An 18,565-nucleotide genomic window follows, 5' to 3' on the forward strand; every position below is an offset into this window, starting at 1 on the left:
TATATAAAATAACCCTAACCTCAACTCCTAACCCTAATATTAAACCCCTTCTAATAACCCCTAACCCTAATCCTAGCCCTGGTATTAACCTCTAATCCTAGCCCTAACCCTTAACCTAGCAAGATAAAAAAAAATAATTAATAATATTAAATAAATAAATGCATTCATTGATTAATTAAACAATCCCTAACCATAACCTTTAACACCTTACAAAAAAAAAAAAAGAATTAAAAAAATAAACTACATAATAGTAATAATAAACATATTATACATAAATTATATATACATATAAAAAATAAGTTATATATATATATATATACACACACATACAGTAACTCTAATCCCAACTCCTAACCCTAATATTAAACCCTTCTAATAACCCCTAACCCTAATATTAACCCCTAATCCTAACCCCTAACAGAACAAAATAAATAAATAATAATAAGTAAATAAATAAAATAAATAAATGATCCCCCTACCCATAACCTTTAACCCCTTACAAGAAAATAAAAAAATTAAATAATAAATAAATTAGCCCCTAACCATAACCTTTAACCCTTTAGAAAAAAAGGTTTAAAAAATTACTAATAATATTAATAATAATAATAATAATAATAATAAATAAATTAACCCCTTACCATAACCTTTAACCCCTTAGAAACAAAAAAGAAAAATACATAAATAATAAAAATAATAAACCAATTAACCCCTAACCCCATACTAAAAGAAAAAAAAGTATAAAAATTAATAAATAAATAAAAATGGATGAAAAGCTAAAAAGCATGGCAGGAAAAGATGAAACAGGAGATATTTTTCTCTGTTGGCTAATAAAAAACGCCAAAGCTCAAAAACGCTTAAAATGCCTGAAAACCCCCAGAAAAACTCTCAAACAGGGCGGTATAAATGCAGCGTTATTCTCAATGGCACCTCCCACAGATCTGTACACGTGAGCGCCCTGCGATTCGGAGAGGACTTTGGATGTTTCTCGTGTTTGGATCAGCCCGTGGTCCCGCCCGTAGGTGTGAACCGCGCCTTTATTTCAATGCACCGTCCTACGCTTAAAAAATGTGGAACAGAAGTTCCTGACCCCATTACAAAAAAAAGTGCCTCTCCGAAACGCGTAGTGCTACGACGCCATGCCATTTCGCGCTTGAAGATGCGTGGGGGCGCCGTTAACAATTAATTACAAAGGTCAACGCGTCGGAAAAGCCAGTGATGTTCCCATCGTAAAAAGATCTGAACCTAGCTGAATGGGACGGCCCACACATGGAAATGTAGAAGTGATCCAAACGTTGGAGGAGGTCCCTTTAAGAACCAGTGAGGATGGGAAGCTCCGATTTAAAGGAACATTCCTCATGGCGGACATCGTCATCCTTCTTCAAAGTGCGCCACCATGAGGAGTAATGACCAGGATCTACATGCTGGATATCAGGAGGCACCGACGGTATAAAATCTGACCCCCACCCTCCCAGTGTAAAGCTCCTCCCCCTGGACTGAAATCCTCCCTCCATCCTCTGGGTGTACAGACTCCTCCCCCTGGACTGAAATCCTCCCGGTGTAAGGCTCCTCCCCCTGGACTGAAATCCTCCCTCCATCCTCTGGGTGTACAGGCTCCTCCCCCTGGACTGAAATCCTCCCTCCATCCTCCGGGTGTACAGGCTCCTCCCCCTGGACTGAAATCCTCCCTCCATCCTCCGGGTGTACAGGCTCCTACCCCTGGACTGAAATCCTCAGTAGAGTTGCCGCTCCTTCTCTTCTGTGTATTCTTCCTCCTCCATAGAATCCACATTGGATATACGGAGGGGAGGGGGATAATGATTGGATCCCCTGCAGATTGTGTCCCCACCTATAGAGAAATGAATGGTCTAGAAGTTATCATAGGTCTTTTTTACCCCCCTTCCTGCCCAGGTCAATTTTGACCTTTCGGCGCTGTCACACTTTGAATGACAATTACTCAGACACACAACACTGCACCCATGTCACATTTTTTTCACACGAATAGTGCAAAAAAGTTTTTCAGATTTTGCAAACAGGTAATTTTTCTCCTTCACTGGTGGGCACTGATAGGTGGAACGGCCTTATTAGTGCCTCCTGATAAATGCAGTCTATAAGTGCCAATCAGTGCTGCCTATCAGTGCCCATCATCATCATCAGTGCAGCTTCATCAGTGGCACTGATGGCCATGGATAAGTGGCAGTAATCAAAGGGCACTGATAAGGCTACACTGATGGACATGGCTAGGTGGCACTGATGAGGCTACACTGCTGGGCATGGCTAGGTGGCACTGATGAGGATACACTGATGGGCATGGCTAGGTGGCACTGATGAGATTACAATGATGGGCATGGATAGGTGGCACTGATGAGGATACACTGATGGGCATGGATAGGTGGCACTGATGAGGATACACTGATGGGCATTAGTGCCTCCTGATAAGTGCAGCCTATAAGTGCCCATCACTGCCTCATGATCAGTGCTGCCTAATTAGTGGATCCTGATCAGTGGCGCTGATAAGGCTGCACTGATGGGCATGGTTAAGTGGCACTAATCAGGAGGCACTGATGAGGCTACACTGATGGACATCAGTGCCTATCACTCATCAGTGCTGCCTATCAGTGCCTCCTGATAAGTGCAGCCTATAAGTGCCTATCAGTGCAGCCTCATCAGTGGCACTGATGGACATGGCTAGGTGGCACTGATAAGGCTACACTGATGGACATGGCTAGGTAGCACTGATAAGGCTACACTGATGGGCATGGCTAGGTGGCACTGATGAGATTACACTGATGGGCATGGATAGGTGGCACTGATGAGGATACACTGATGGGCATTAGTGCCTCCTGATAAGTGCAGCCTATAAGTGCCCATCACTGCCTCATGATCAGTGCTGCCTAATCAGTGGATCCTGATGAGGCTACACTGATGGGCATGGATAGGTGGCACTGATGAGGATACACTGATGGGCATGGTTAAGTGGCACTAATCAGGAGGCACTGATGAGACTACACTGATGGGCATGGATAGGTGGCACCGATGAGACTACACTGATGGGCATCAGTGCCCATCACTGCCCCATCATCAGTGCTGCCTATCAGTGCCTCCTGATAAGTGCAGCCTATCAGTGCAGTCTCATCAGTGGCACTGATAGATGGCACTGGTGGGCAGTAAGGGGACGGATGTCCCTCTAACAGAAGCCGGTTACCGGCTGTCTTCTTTTCTTCATGCTGACAGTGGGAGGGGAAAAAAAGTTTCCGTTTACTTCCACGATCAGCTGTCGTTGGCTGATCACGTGGTAAAGGGCTCGCTGTGATTGGCCCTTTCCCCCGATCAGTGATCAGCCGAGTCCCAAGGTCTCAGGAGTTACAGATCGTGCAAGAATGGCGGGAGGTCCATGCCTGCCCTCCTGGCATTCTAAGCCCATGCTGTAGCTGTCTTCTGGATATAGCGTGAGCGCTAAGTGGTAAATGATAGAGACAGAGTATCAACCAATCCAGAGAAAAAACATGATACAAATGTTATAAATGGAGTTGCAGTTCAGTGAGTAAAATAAGTATTTGATCCCCCAACCAACCAACAATAATTCTGCCTCCACAGACTGGCTACAGTAGGGGCTCATGTGGTCACAGATTAGTCCTGTCAATGTAAGAAGGAGCTCCTAACGACAACTCATTATGTGTATAGAAGACACCCGTCCACAGAATCTCTTTCCTCCAATCACAGCTCACCATCATGGGAAGACCAAAGAGCTGTCAGAGGATGTCAGGGAGAAGATTGGAGACCTGCACAAGGCTGGAATGGTTACAAGACCATCAGCAAGAAGCTGTTGGAGCGATTATTGGCAAATGGGAAGAAACACAAGATAACCATCAATCTCCCTTGGTCTAGAGAGCACCATTGAAGATTTGACCTCATGGGGTGAGGATGGTCATGAGATAAGTGAGAACTACACAGGAGGTGCGTGTGAATGATCTCAAGGTAGTTGGGACCACAGTCACCAAACGATCCATTGGAAACACAATACGCCGCCATGGATTGAAATCCTGCAGCGCCCGCAAGGTCCCTCTCCTCAAGAAGGCACATGTATAGTATAGGCCCATCTGAAGTTTGCCATTGACCATCTAAATCGGGGTTTTTCAACCAGGGGTTCCTCCTGAGGTTGCTAGGGGTTCTTTGAGAAATGGGCAATTTCTGCCTCTCAGATAAGTTCCCAATGACACCATTGTTCCTTTTATCTATCTGTAAGGGGGGTAATTCTTCCCAAAGATGACAAGAGTAAGGAGTATTCTTCCCACTGACTGTCACACTAATGTGTCATGAGTTGTAGATTTTTAATTTTTAGCAGGGGTTCCCCCAAGACCAGAAATTTATTTCAAGGGTTCCTCTGTGTTGAAAGGGTTGAGAAAGGCTGATCTGAATGATTCAGAGGATTGGAAGAAAGTGCTGTGGCCGGATGAGACCAAAATTTATCTCTTCAGCATTAACGCAACTCAACGTGTTTGGAGGAAGAAAAATGCTGACTATGACCCTAAGAACACTGTCCCTACAGACATCGTCCCTACAGTCACCGTCCCTACAGACATCGTCCCTACAGTCACCCTCCCTACAGACATCGTCCCTACAGTCACCGTCCCTACAGTAACCCTCCCTACAGACATCGTCCCTACAGTCACCGTCCCTACAGTCACCCTCCCTACAGTCACCCTCCCTACAGACATCGTCCCTACAGTCACCCTCCCTACAGACATCCTCCCTACAGACATCGTCCCTACAGTCACCCTCCCTACAGTCACCGTCCCTACAGTCACCGTCCCTACAGTCACCATCCCTACAGACATCGTCCCTACAGTCACCCTCCCTACAGACATCATCCCTACAGTCACCGTCCCTACAGTCACCCTCCCTACAGTCACCATCCCTACAGACATCGTCCCTACAGACATCGTCCCTACAGTCACCCTCCCTACAGACATCGTCCCTACAGACACCCTCCCTACAGACATCGTCCCTACAGTCACCCTCCCTACAGTCACCGTCCCTACAGTCATCGTCCCTACAGACATCGTCCCTACAGTCACCGTCCCTACAGTCACCGTCCCTACAGACATCGTCCCTACAGTCACCCTCCCTACAGTCACCCTCCCTACAGTCACCATCCCTACAGACATCGTCCCTACAGTCACCGTCCCTACAGACATTATGTCTGTAGGGACGGTGACTGTAGGGACGATGTCTGTAGAGACGATGTCTGTAGGGACGATGTCTGAGACATCGTCCCTACAGACATCGTCCCTACAGTCACCGTCCCTACAGACATCGTCCCTACAGTCACCCTCCCTACAGACATCGTCCCTATAGTCACCTTCCCTACAGTCGCCTTCCCTACAGTCACCGTCCCTACAGACATCGTCCCTACAGACACCGTCCCTACAGTCACCGTCCCTACAGACATCGTCCCTACAGTCAAGCACGGAGGTGGAAACATTATGCTTTGGGGCCATTTCTCTGCTAAAGGTAAAGGCCAACTTTGCCGCATTGAGTGGCCAATGGGCGGGGCCATGTATTGTAAAATCTTGGATGAGAACCTTCTTCTCTCAGCCAGAACACTGAAGATGGGTCATGGATGGGTCTTCCAGCATGACAATGACCAAAAACATATCGCCAAGGCAACAAAGGAGTGGCTCAAGAAGAAGCACATTAAGGTCATGGAGTGGCCTACTGAGTCCCCAGACCTTAATCCTATAGAAAATGTATGGAGGGAGCTGAAACTTCGAGTTGCCAAGCGGCAGCCAAGAAACCTTAAGGATTTAGAGAAGATCTGTAAAGAAGAGTGGACCAAAATCCCTCCTGAGATGTGTGCAAACCTGGTCACCAACTACAAGAAACGTCTGACCTCTGTGCTTCCAACAAGAGTTTCTCCACCGACTACTGAGCCATGTTTTGCTTGGGGATCAAATACTTATTTTACTCACTGAACTGCAACTCCATTTATAACATTTGTATCATGTGTTTTTTCTGGATTTTTGGTTGATATTCCGTCTCTATCATATAAAATACACCTATGATAAAATTATACACCCGCCATTTCATTGTAAGCGGGCGAACTTACTCAATCTGCAGGGATCAAATCATTATTTTCCCCTCTGTATGTACAGAGCAGCCTGGAAATATTCACAGAGCTTCACTTTTTCCACATTTTATGTTACAGCCTTATTCCAAAATGGATTAAAATTAATTTTCCTCAAAATTCTACAAACAATCCCCCATAATGACAACGTGAAAAAACTTTGTTTGAAATCTTTGCAAATGCATAACAATTGAAAAAATCCCATGTACATAAGTATTCACACCCTTTGCCATGTACATAAGTATTCACACCCTTTGCCCAATACTTTGGTGAAGCTCCTTTGCCACCAATTCCAGCCTCCAGTATTTCTGAGTATGATGCTACAAGCTTGGCTCTCCGATTTTTGGGCAGTTTCTCCCATTCTTCTTTGCAGGACCTCTCAAGCTCCATCAGGTTGGATGGGGAGGGTCGGTGCAAAGCCATTTTCAGATCTCTCCAGAGATGTTCAATCGGGTTCAAGTCTGGGCTCTGGCTGGGCCACTCAAGGACATTCACAGAGTTGTCCCGTAGTCACTCCTTTGTTATCTTGGCTGTGTGTTTAGGGTCGTTGTCCCGTTGGAAGATGAACCTTCACCCCAGTCTGAGGTCCAGAGCGATCTGGAGAAGGTTTTCATCAAGGATGTCTCTGTACATTGCTGCATTCATCTTTCCCTCCATCCTGACTAGTCTCCCAGTTCCTGCCACTGAAAAACATCCCCACAGCATGATGCTGCCACCACCATGCTTCACAGTAGGGATGTTATTGGCCAGTTGATGAGCGGTGCCTGGTTTCCTCCAGACATGACGCTTCCCATTCAGGCCAAAGAGTTCAATCTTTGTTTCATCAGAGCAGAGAATTTTGTTTCTCATGGTCTGAGAGTCCTTCAGGTGCCTTTTGGCAAACTCCAGGCGGGCTGTCATGTGCCTTTTACTGAGGAGTGGCTTCCGTCTGGCCACACCCATACAGGCCTGATTGGTGGAGTGCTGCAGAGATGGTTGTTCTTCTGGAAGGTTCTCCTCTCTCCACAGAGAAACGCTGGAGCTCTGTCAGAGTGACCATCGGGTTCTTGGTCACCTCCCTAAGGCAATTCTCCCCCAATCGCTCAGTTTGGCTGGGCGGCCCGCTCTAGGAAGAGTCCTGGTGGTTCCAAACTTCTTCCATTTACAGATGATGGAGGCCACTGTGCTCATTGGGACCTTCAATGCTGCAGAAATGTTTCTGTACCCTTCCCCCGATCTGTGCCTCCATACAATCCTGTCTCCGAGGTCTACAGACAATTCCTTGGACTTCATGGCTTGGTTTGTGCTCTTCTTTAGTCTCGGTTCACACTAGGTCGCTCCGACTTCGGGGGCGACCTGTGAAGTCGCGTGCCCCGCGACTTCGGAGCGACTTGCATGGACTTCATATAATGAATGTCCATGCAAGTCGCTCCGAGGTCGCCCCGAAGTAGTACAGGACCCTTTTTCTAAGTCTGAGCAACTTGTGTCGCTCCTATTAGAAGGGGTCCTGTAGCACTGCATGGACCACGACTTGTCAGGCTGACAAGTCACGGTAGTTTGAATGGACACTTAGGGACCTTCTATATACAGGTGTGTGTGCCTTTCCAAATCATGTGGACTTCAATCAAGTTGTAGAAACATCTCAAGGATGATCAGTGGAAAAAGGAGGCCCCTGAGCTCAATTCTGAGTGTCATGGCAAAGGGTGTGAATACTTATGTACATGGGATTGGTTTCCTTTTTTATTTTTAATAAATTTGCAAAGATTGCAAACAAACTTCTCTCACGTTGTCATTATGGGGGATTTTCTGTAGAATTTTGAGGAAAATGAATTGGATCCATTTCGGAATAAGGCTGTAACATAAGAAAATGTAGAAAAAGTGAAGCACTGTGAGTACTTTCTGGATGCACTGTATGTTGTGATCAAATCTCAATATATCCCACCCCCCATTACATAAACAGAGAGGGACGGAGGCAAAGACGGAGGGAGGGACGGGCGGAGGCAAAGACGGAGGGAGGGAGGGACGGGCGGAGGCAAAGACGGAGGGAGGGAGGGACGGGCGGAGGCAAAGACGGAGGGAGGGAGGGACGGGCGGGCGGAGGCAAAGACGGAGGGAGGGAGGGACGGGCGGGCGGAGGCAAAGACGGAGGGAGGGAGGGAGGGACGGGCGGGCGGAGGCAAAGACGGAGGGAGGGAGGGAGGGACGGGCGGGCGGAGGCAAAGACGGAGGGAGGGAGGGAGGGACGGGCGGGCGGAGGCAAAGACGGAGGGAGGGACTGGCGGAGGCAAAGACGGAGGGAGGGACTGGCGGAGGCAAAGACGGAGGGAGGGACGGGCGGAGGCAAAGACGGAGGGAGGGACGGGCGGAGGCAAAGACGGAGGGAGGGACGGGCGGAGGCAAAGACGGGCGGAGGGAGGGACGGGCGGAGGCAAAGACGGGCGGAGGGAGGGACGGGCGGAGGGAGGGACGGGCGGAGGGAGGGACGGGCGGAGGCAGAGACGGAGGGAGGGAGGGACGGGCGGAGGCAAAGACGGAGGGAGGGACGGGCGGAGGCAGAGACGGAGGGGAGGGAGGGACGGGCGGAGGCAAAGACGGAGGGAGGGACGGGCGGAGGCAAAGACGGAGGGAGGGTCGGACGGAGGCAAAGACGGAGGGAGGGTCGGACGGAGGCAAAGACGGAGGGAGGGTCGGACGGAGGCAAAGACGGAGGGAGGGTCGGACGGAGGCAAAGACGGAGGGAGGGTCGGACGGAGGCAAAGACGGAGGGAGGGTCGGACGGAGGGAGGGTCGGACGGAGGCAAAGACGGAGGGAGGGTCGGACGGAGGCAAAGACGGAGGGAGGGTCGGACGTAGGCAAAGACGGAGGGAGGGTCGGACGGAGGCAAAGACGGAGGGAGGGTCCGACGGAGGCAAAGACGGAGGGAGGGTCGGACGGAGGCAAAGACGGAGGGAGGGTCGGACGGAGGCAAAGACGGAGGGAGGGTCGGACGGAGGCAAAGACGGAGGGAGGGTCGGACGGAGGCAAAGACGGAGGGAGGGTCGGACGGAGGCAAAGACGGAGGGAGGGTCGGACGGAGGCAAAGACGGAGGGAGGGTCGGACGGAGGCAAAGACGGAGGGAGGGTCGGACGGAGGCAAAGACGGAGGGAGGGTCGGACGGAGGCAGAGAGGGAGGGAGGCAGAGACGGAGGGAGGGAGGAAGGCAGAGACGGAGGGAGGGAGGGAGGCAGAGACGGAGGGAGGCAGAGACGGAGGGAGGGAGGGAGACAGAGACGTGATGTTCACTGAGACAGAACTACGCGTTTCGGATTTCCTTCTCTCTGTAAATGACAAAATAAACTGAACAAAGACGAGACGGAGACCTTGCTGGATTATCTCATTTTAATACAAAGTAAACATGAAAGCATTCAAGATGTATCTGCTTCTTTAAAAAGGCCCCTCCCACCCCTAAATAAAGACACCCCTCCCACCCCAACAAGCCACGCCTCCACCCTGCATCAGGGGGAGGGGTCAGAGTCCGTCTGCAGCCTGACGAGGCCTTGCTTACCACATCCTGTGCGGACCGATCAAAGTGCCTTTTTTTTTTTTGCGCACACAAATGGAACGCCACAGATGATAGCGGCGAAGGGATGGCGGACAGAATTCCAGATGACAGAAGAAGCGTTTTACCCAATAAAACCATTTAAATAAAAATCGGGAAAGGAGATAAATTTATAGACAAAAAAAAAAAAGTTGAACTTGATGAGTGCGGGAATCTGCGCAGCCCTCGCTGTGTCGGGAAGTGCTGCTCGTTCCTGATTGGGGGAGGGGGGATTAATAAAAATAAACGCAATTATACAAACTGTGAGAACAGAGTGAGGATGATTTTATACTGCGGACAGAAGGGGGCGTCACAGTAAGAGGTAATGCTCAAAGAAAGGGAAGGGGGGTTTGTAAACTTGCGGGGGGAGGGAATAATCGCCATCCTGCCCCGTCTCGGTAGGGGGCGCCGCTCCTGATTTGAAGTGTGTGCTGTAGTCACATGATTGCGCAGGGGGATGGGTTTGGCGGACTTGTCTGAACACTGTAGAGAGAATACTGAGAGACGGGAAAGTGGCTGCATAGTGGTCTGTGAGATGCCAGCGGGGGCGGAGCCGCCGTCACAGCATGATCCAGTTCTGAGGCGGGGCAGGTGAGGTCGCTCCTCCCCCTGCGGCTCCGGTATAAAAGTCAGGAGTCCTGGAGCGGGGGAGGGGTGCGCCTCACCCTCCGCTCCTCCTCTTCACATGATACCATTGGTCAGGTACTGGAAACCATCGTAGAGTTTGGTGGTTATGGACCTCATGCTGCCGTCCACCATCTGCTCCACCAACAGCTGCAGCTGCTCCTCCGTCATGTTCATGTGGAAGCGTTCCTTCAGGTTCCGGATGGTGCTGGAGCCATGGAAACAGGGCAGATGGGAACCTGGGAGGAGGGGGGAGAGAAAAAGAATGAGAGGGGAGCGAGGAGAGGGAGGGAGGGAGACAGAGACGGAGGAAGGGGAGGGGGGGGGGGACTGAGGAAGGGGAGGGGGGGGGGGACTGAGGAAGGGGAGGGGGGGACGGACTGAGGAAGGGGAGGGGGGGACGGACTGAGGAAGGGGAGGGGGGGACGGACTGAGGAAGGGGAGGGGGGGACGGACTGAGGAAGGGGAGGGGGGGACGGACTGAGGAAGGGGAGGGGGGGACGGACTGAGGAAGGGGAGGGGGGGACGGACTGAGGAAGGGGAGGGGGGGACGGACTGAGGAAGGGGAGGGGGGGACGGACTGAGGAAGGGGAGGGGGGGACGGACTGAGGAAGGGGAGGGGGGGACGGACTGAGGAAGGGGAGGGGGGGACGGACTGAGGAAGGGGAGGGGGGGACGGACTGAGGAAGGGGAGGGGGGGACGGACTGAGGAAGGGGAGGGGGGGACGGACTGAGGAAGGGGAGGGGGGGGACGGACTGAGGAAGGGGAGGGGGGGACGGACTGAGGAAGGGGAGGGGGGGACGGACTGAGGAAGGGGAGGGGGGGGGACTGAGGAAGGGGAGGGGGGGGACTGAGGAAGGGGAGGGGGGGGGAGACTGAGGAAGGGGAGGGGGGGGGAGACTGAGGAAGGGGGGGGGGGGAGACTGAGGAAGGGGAGGGAGAGGGTGGGAGACGGAGGGAGGGGGAGGGCGGGAGACGGAGGGAGGGGGAGGGAGGGAGAGGGTGGGAGACGGAGGGAGGGAGAGGGTGGGAGACGGAGGAAGGGAAAGGAACGAGTGACGCACACAGAGACTTGCTTACCTTGCTGCATGATCTCCACAATCTGCACCACGCGATCCATGTGTTTGCGCGCAGCGATCAGCCCCTGCAGCATCAGCATCTTGTAGTAATTGAACATGTCTCCATCCAGTCCCCCCATCACCTGGAGGACAGACAAGGCGGGTCAATACAGGAGGAACCGCCTACTGCAACCCCATCACACCTTCTGTATTATACAGCACCCCCTACAGGAGAAACTGGCTACTACAATGCCTTTATAACTTCTTTATCATACAGCACCCTCTTAAGGAGGAATAGTGTACTGCACCGCCTTCACACCTTCTGCAATATACAGTGCCCCCTACAGGAGGGCAAGCTGCTGCATGCTCTTCTACTGTCCAATATGTAATATTTGTGGAGCGTATCTTCATATAATTCAATTATGAGAACATAAAAACACCACAAGACTATTCCCGGGATGTTCCACTGCACAGACAAGGCGGGGGGGGGGGGGGTGGGAGGGTGGAAGAACACGTTAAGATTTGGAAATGATAATTAAGCGGCTGTTGCAGGTCTAAAGACCACATAGAGGAAGAGGTGGCTTCACAAAACACAGATAGTTGTTTACAGAAGAGAGGAGAACAATAGGGGTGAACTACAGGGGCGTCCACTCCCCAAACCCGTCTGTCTGCATTCCTCTGAACGCAATCACGTCAGAGCTACAAGATTCTGTCACCACACTGATGGCGGATATCGCCAAGAAATCAGAGGATTCACCCAAGAAGCTGACGGATCAGCGACCGGACTGCCCCCCCCCCCCTCCCCCAATTATTAATGCTCAGATCGCACGTCCGGCACCTCCTGGGATACGCTGCACTTACGTCCACAAACTCCGACGTCAATTTGAAGGCTGAGGTCTCGAAGCCCAGATTCCGGGGGGAGCTGGACAGGATGAAGCCAAAATCGATGTGTATGATGTGACCCTCGGCGTCCAATAAGATGTTCCCGTTGTGCCTGGAGGGAGACAACATTGGTCGTTATGGTTCTCACAACGTGTCACCATGGCAACCGAGACCAATAATATTCCCCAAAAATACCAAAGCTTTCCGACACGCAACTCTGACCCAAGACAACTTCTAATAGGTTAAGGTGAGAGTAGGTCTTGCCGGGATGAAAAAGCAAGACAACCTAAAATGCTCACCTTTCATGGGGAAAATGCTGCTCCAGACCCCCTCCAGTGATGGTCCCATGACCGAAAACCTAAGACTGGCCATGTGATCTCCGATGAAAGGGGGGAATCAGAGGATGGAAAAGCAGATCTTGTAGCCAAGTGCCAAGGCCAACACCCATAGCAACACTGAAGGGGGCAAGAAGCAGCGTTTTCTCCAGTAAAGGGTAATATCAGCAAGCCCGATGACTGCAGTTATAAAGAAAACTGTATATGCACCCATGTAATTGTAACACATGGCACAACATATATCTCACAAAAGTAAGTACACCCCTCACATTCTATCTTTTCATGTGACAACACTGAAGAAATGAGACTTTGCTACAATGTAAAGTAGTGAGTGTACAGCTTGTATAACAGTGTAAATTTACTGTCCCCTCAAAATAACTCAACACACAGCCATTATTGTCTAAACCACTGGCAACAAAAGTCAGTACACCCCTAAGTGACAATGTCCAAATTGGGCCCAAAGTATCAATATTTTGTGTGGCCACCATTATTTTCCAGCACTGCCTTAACCCTCTTGGGCATGGAGTTCACCAGAGCTTCACAGGCTGTCACTGGACTCCTCTTCCCCTCCTCCATGATGACATCACAGAGCTGGTGGATGTTAGAGACCTTCCCCTCCTCCACCTTCTGTTTGAGGATCCCCACAGATGCTCAATAGGGTTTAGGTCTGGAGACGCTTGGCCAGTCCATCACCTTTACCCTCAGCTTCTTTAGCAAGGCAGTGGTCATCTTGGAGGTGTTTGGGGTCGTTATGTTGGAATATTGCCCTGCCCCCCAGTCTCTGAAGGGAGGGGATCATGCTCTGCTTCAGTATGTCACAGTACATGTTGGCATTCATGGTTCCCTCAATGATCTGTAGCTCCCCAGTGCCGGCAGAACTCATGCAGCCCCAGACCATGACACTCCCACCACCATGCTGGACTGTAGGAAGACACACTTGTCTTTGTACTCCTCACCTGGTTGCCCCCACACACGCCTGACACCATCTGACACCAAATAAGTTTATCTTGGTCTCATCAGAGCACAGGAGATGGTTCCAGTAATCCATGTCCTTAGTCTGCTGGTCTTCAGCAAACTGTTTGTGGGCTTTCTTGTCCATCATCTTTAGAAGAGGCTTCCTTCTGGGATGACAGCCATGCAGACCAATTTGATGCAGTGTGCGGCGTATGGTCTGAGCACTGACAGGCTGACCCCTCCCCCACCCCTTCAACCTCTGCAGCAATGCTGGCAGCACTCATACGTCTATTTCCCAAAGACAACCTCTGGATATGACGCTGAGCACGGCACTCATCTTCTTTGGTGGACCATGGCGAGGCCTGTTCTGAGTGGAACCTGTCCTGTTATACCGCTGTATGGTCTTGGCCACCGTGCTGCAGCTCAGTTTCAGGGTCTTGGCAATCTTTTTATAGCCTAGGCCATCTTTATGTAGAGCAACAATTCTTTTTTTCAGATCCTCAGAGTTCTTTGCCATGAGGTGTCATGTTGAACTTCCAGTGACCAGTATGAGAGTGAGAGCGATAACACCAAATTTAACACACCTCCCCCCATTCACACCTGAGACCTTGTAACACTAACGAGTCACATGACACCGGGAGGGAAAATGGCTAAATGGGCCCAATTTGGACATTGTCACTTAGGGGTGTACTGACTTTTGTTGCCAGCGGTTTAGACATTAATGGCTGTGTGTTGAGTTATTTTGAGGGGACAGTAAATTTACACTGTTATACAAGCTGTACACTCACTACTTTACATTGTAACAAAGTCTCATTTCTTCAGTGTTGTCACATGAAAAGATATAATAAAATATTTACAGAAATGTCAGGGGTGTACTTACTTTTGTCAGATACTGTATGTGACCGGCCTTTGATGTCTATGTGCAACTTGGAATATAGGGAGGAAGAGTCTGTGAGTTGCCGCAGACTGAAGAGCGCACTGCCCGTCACAGACCCCGCCTCCTCATATCCCAACTATATTTCCCATGATGCTCAACTACACTGCAGAGTGCATGAGCATCATGGGAATTGTAGTTCCAAAACATCTGGGGGTGCCGAGGTTCCCCATCACTGATGTGGTCTCTGTTCACCTCTGTGACCAGCCGGCCGCACCGTCGGATCGTTTCTCGGGTGTGTTGGTAAAATGGGTAAGCCCAGGAAACATCAGCAAGCGAGGCGGAAGGGGGGGGTGATGCCACTTCGGAAAGTGATCCGGCACCTAATGAGCCGCTCGGAGCGCTTTTCTAAGAAAGTCAGCTGCCAAAAACAAAATAAATAAACAAATACAATTCGAAAACTATTTGAATTGATTCAAATTTTGTCCCCTTATTTTTTGGATTATTTTACGTTTGGCTCTATTGTAATTGGAAAATTCGGATACATCCGAATCTCTGAAAACAGAAAATTCGTCCTTCTGGATCTTCTTCGGCCAGATCCTTGTGGATCTTCTACCCCCGGCTCCCTCTGATAGCTTGAGCCATAACCCCGGTAAACCACTCGCACACTTTATATACGTATCGCAGTCCGCATGTGGTTATAGTCCCCCGGGCCTGTACTTCCTCCAATCACACCGGCCTGTCCTGGGCACTAAGCCCCTCCCCCAGATGGGTCACCTCTGATCTCTCACCTGTCCTTGACTTGCAGAAGGTAGCAGACCAGGCAGTAGCCGGCGCAGCTCTGTACAAAGTTGCGTTGTGCGGTCAGGAAGGCTTCGGTGGTGTAGCTGCCGTGTTCCTGGAGGAAATAATCCAGAAGGGACAGCTGGGACTGCTTCTTCACCTGATGGATGGACACGGCATTGACCACCGGCTCAATCATACCGCTGTCCGCCGAGATCACCAGGATCTTGTATGGCCGGATCCACAGCGGAACGCGTTCCGTCTCCCATATGGACTGCGTGGAAAGAGAATGAGACGGGGATTAGTACACGTCACCACTCACTTGGAATCGTCACCACCAGGAGGGTGAATGGAGCGGCGGGGGAGAAAAGAAACGGCTAGGATAGGTTGCTGGAGTGGGCGGTATTAAAGTGAACCGGTTTCTTTGTGCTGCTTTAAGGTAAACAAAGCAATATTAACTCAGAATATACACTGAATGAAAATATAATGCACTTTTCCTTTTAAGTAAGGCAGCAGAAAAGTAGCATCTCACCAGAAGAGGGAGCAATTCTTAGCTATTACTCCATTACCACATCTCTCCAGCAGAAGGAGCAATCATTCCCCGCCCACCACTACCACATCTCTCCAGCAGAGGGAGCAATCATTCCCCGCCCTCCATTACCACATCTCACCAGCAGAGGGAGCAATCATTCATCGCCCTCTACCACATCTCTCCAGCAGAGGGAGCAATCATTCATCGCCCTCTACCACATCTCTCCAGCAGAGGGAGCAATCATTCCCCGCCCTCCACTACCACATCTCTCCAGCAGAGGGAGCAAACATTCATCGCCCTCTACCACATCTCTCCAGCAGAGGGAGCAATCATTCCCCGCCCTCCATTACCACATCTCACCAGCAGAGGGAGCAATCATTCATCGCCCTCTACCACATCTCTCCAGCAGAGGGAGCAATCATTCCCCGCCCTCCATTACCACATCTCACCAGCAGAGGGAGCAATCATTCCCTGCCCTCCATTACCACATCTCTCCAGCAGAGGGTGCAATCATTCCCCGCCCTCCATTATCACATCTCACCAGCAGAGGGAGCAATCATTCCCCACCCTCTACTACCACATCTCTCCAGCAGAGGGAGCAATCATTCCCCGCCCTCCATTACCACATCTCTCCAGCAGAGGGAGCAATCATTCCCCGCACTCCATTACCACATCTCTCCAGCAGAGGGAGCAATCATTCCCCGCCCTCCATTACCGCATCTCTCCAGCAGAGGGAGCAATCATTCCCGCCCTCCATTACCACATCTCTCCAGCAGAGGGAGCAATCATTCCCCGCCCTCCATTACCACATCTCTCCAGCAGAGGGAGCAATCATTCCCCGCCCTCCATTACCACAGCTCACCAGCAGAGGGAGCAATCATTCTCCGCACTCCATTACCACATCTCTCCAGCAGAGGGAGCAATCATTCCCTGTCCTCCATTACCACAGCTCACCAGCAGAGGGAGCAATCATTCCCCACCCTCCATTACCACATCTCACCAGCAGAGGGAGCAATCATTCCCCGACCTCCATTACCACATCTCTCCAGCAGAGGGAGCAATCATTCCCGCACTCCATTACCACATCTCTCCAGCAGAGGGAGCAATCATTCCCCATCCTCCACTAACACATCTCCCCAGCAGAGGGAGCAATCATTCCCCATCCTCCATTACCACATCTCTCCAACAGAGGAAGCAATCATTCCCCGCCCTCCATTACCACATCTCACCAGCAGAGGGAGCAATCATTCTCCGCACTCCATTACCACAGCTCACCAGCAGAGGGAGTAATCATTCCCCGCCCTCCACTACGACATCTCTCCAGCAGAGGGAGCAATCATTCCCCGCCCCCCATTACCACATCTCTCCAGCAGAGGGAGCAATTAATACCACTTCCCCATCCTTACCTGCAGCTGTTTGAGGACCTGATAGGCCAGCAGCTCCTGTCTCAGGTCATCACCGCATTTCACGATGACGGAGAGCAGTCTCCAGTTAGGAAAGTGGCCATAGGGGGAGCCCTCACGGATCCTCCTGTAATACAGTAAGTCACATTAGATATATACAGGACAGTCTGGAGCTCATAGAAGGAAAACTGACCCCGCCCACAACACGCACCTGACTTTCTCCTCCCAGGGCTCCTTAAGTGCTACAGCGGACGGGTCCTCTGGGTCTCTGCGGAAAGTTGTGGGGGTGTGCGCCAGCTGCTCTGACAGGCGCCGCCTGCAGGAGATACAGGGAATTTTCAGATCATCCATTTATGACCCCATAAAAATGGTCTACTTATATGAAAGGGTTCAAAAATATTCTAGAGGTTAAAGTGCTACGGTTGGCTGAAGACCTCCAACATTGGCCTCCTACCATACAAGCTTGACTCACCGGATGTCCCCGGCAGCGATAAACACGGGCTCCTTGCTCTCCTGGCTGGTGATACTGTCTACGGAGAACTGGGAGATGTTATCACAGCTGTTGGTGTGAATTTCCGGTAGCTGGAGGAGAAGAAAGAACATCCCGGGGATGAGAACCCGCAACGGGTAAATCAGCAACCTGACGACGGGAAGATGCTCACCTCTACCTTTAGCTCGCCGATGTCGTCCACCGACCAGGCCTCATCGTCGTTGTCGTAGTTGGGCACCGTCGTGAAGCTGCTGGCTCTCTGCTCGTGGGTGATGCCACACTCTGGAAGGTTCTCCACCGATCGTGTGCTGCGGATGCGGTTCTCGGGAATGCGGGTTGGGACCAAAGATGTCTCGAAGTTCTCGCACTCAAGAACCTCCACGTAGATCAAATATGGAGCCTACAAAAGGGAACTTCTAAATAGTGATCGGCTCTGGGACTCCCTAGGCCCAATTGGGAAAAAGCCATCAAAGCAGATAGGGGGTTGTGTCTCTGCCTCTCCTACAATGGTGAAATCCCCCCAGTGGTTTGTGTCTCTGCCCCTCCCACAATGGTGAGATTTCCCCTCAGTTTGTGTCTCTGCCCCTCCCACAATGGTGGGGGGGGATTTCCTGCAGTAGTTTGTGTCTCTGCCCCTCCCACAATAGTGAGATTTCACCCAGTAGTTTGTGGCTCTGCCCCTCCCACAATGGGGGGATTTCCTGCAGTAGTTTGTGTCTCTGCCCCTCCCACAATGGGGGGATTTCCTGCAGTAGTTTGTGTCTCTGCCCCTCCCATAATAGTGAGATTCCCCCTCACATAGTTTGTGCCTCTGCCTCTCCCGCAATGGTGAAATCCCCCCATAGTTTGTGGCTCTGCCCCCCCCCCCCCACAATAGGGGGGATTTCCTGCATTAGTTTGTGTCTCTGCTCCTCCCACAATGGGGAGATTTCCTGCAGTAGTTTGTC

The 18,565-nt window shown here is 51.1% G+C and overlaps 1 protein-coding gene across 2 annotated transcripts in view; it reads right to left on the minus strand.

Annotated features, from left to right (window-relative positions):
• Positions 1 to 10,085: 10,085 nt before the first annotated feature.
• Positions 10,086 to 18,565, minus strand: part of PI4KB (phosphatidylinositol 4-kinase beta) — a 33,999-nt gene continuing 25,519 nt past the window's right edge. For both annotated transcript variants that reach the window (XM_082275141.1, XM_082275140.1), the window contains 8 exons: positions 17,791 to 18,018; positions 17,601 to 17,710; positions 17,340 to 17,444; positions 17,132 to 17,255; positions 15,202 to 15,467; positions 12,227 to 12,359; positions 11,388 to 11,508; positions 10,086 to 10,545 (listed from right to left, as the gene is read on the minus strand). In XM_082275141.1, coding sequence (XP_082131267.1) covers positions 10,364 to 10,545; positions 11,388 to 11,508; positions 12,227 to 12,359; positions 15,202 to 15,467; positions 17,132 to 17,255; positions 17,340 to 17,444; positions 17,601 to 17,710; positions 17,791 to 18,018 — 1,269 coding nt within the window. In that variant the 3' untranslated portion in view covers positions 10,086 to 10,363. The remainder of the gene's footprint in view (positions 10,546 to 11,387; positions 11,509 to 12,226; positions 12,360 to 15,201; positions 15,468 to 17,131; positions 17,256 to 17,339; positions 17,445 to 17,600; positions 17,711 to 17,790; positions 18,019 to 18,565) is intronic.

The sequence above is a fragment of the Pelophylax lessonae genome (genome assembly GCF_965119305.1).
Source record: "Pelophylax lessonae genome assembly, chromosome: 13".
Lineage (NCBI taxonomy): Eukaryota > Metazoa > Chordata > Amphibia > Anura > Ranidae > Pelophylax > Pelophylax lessonae.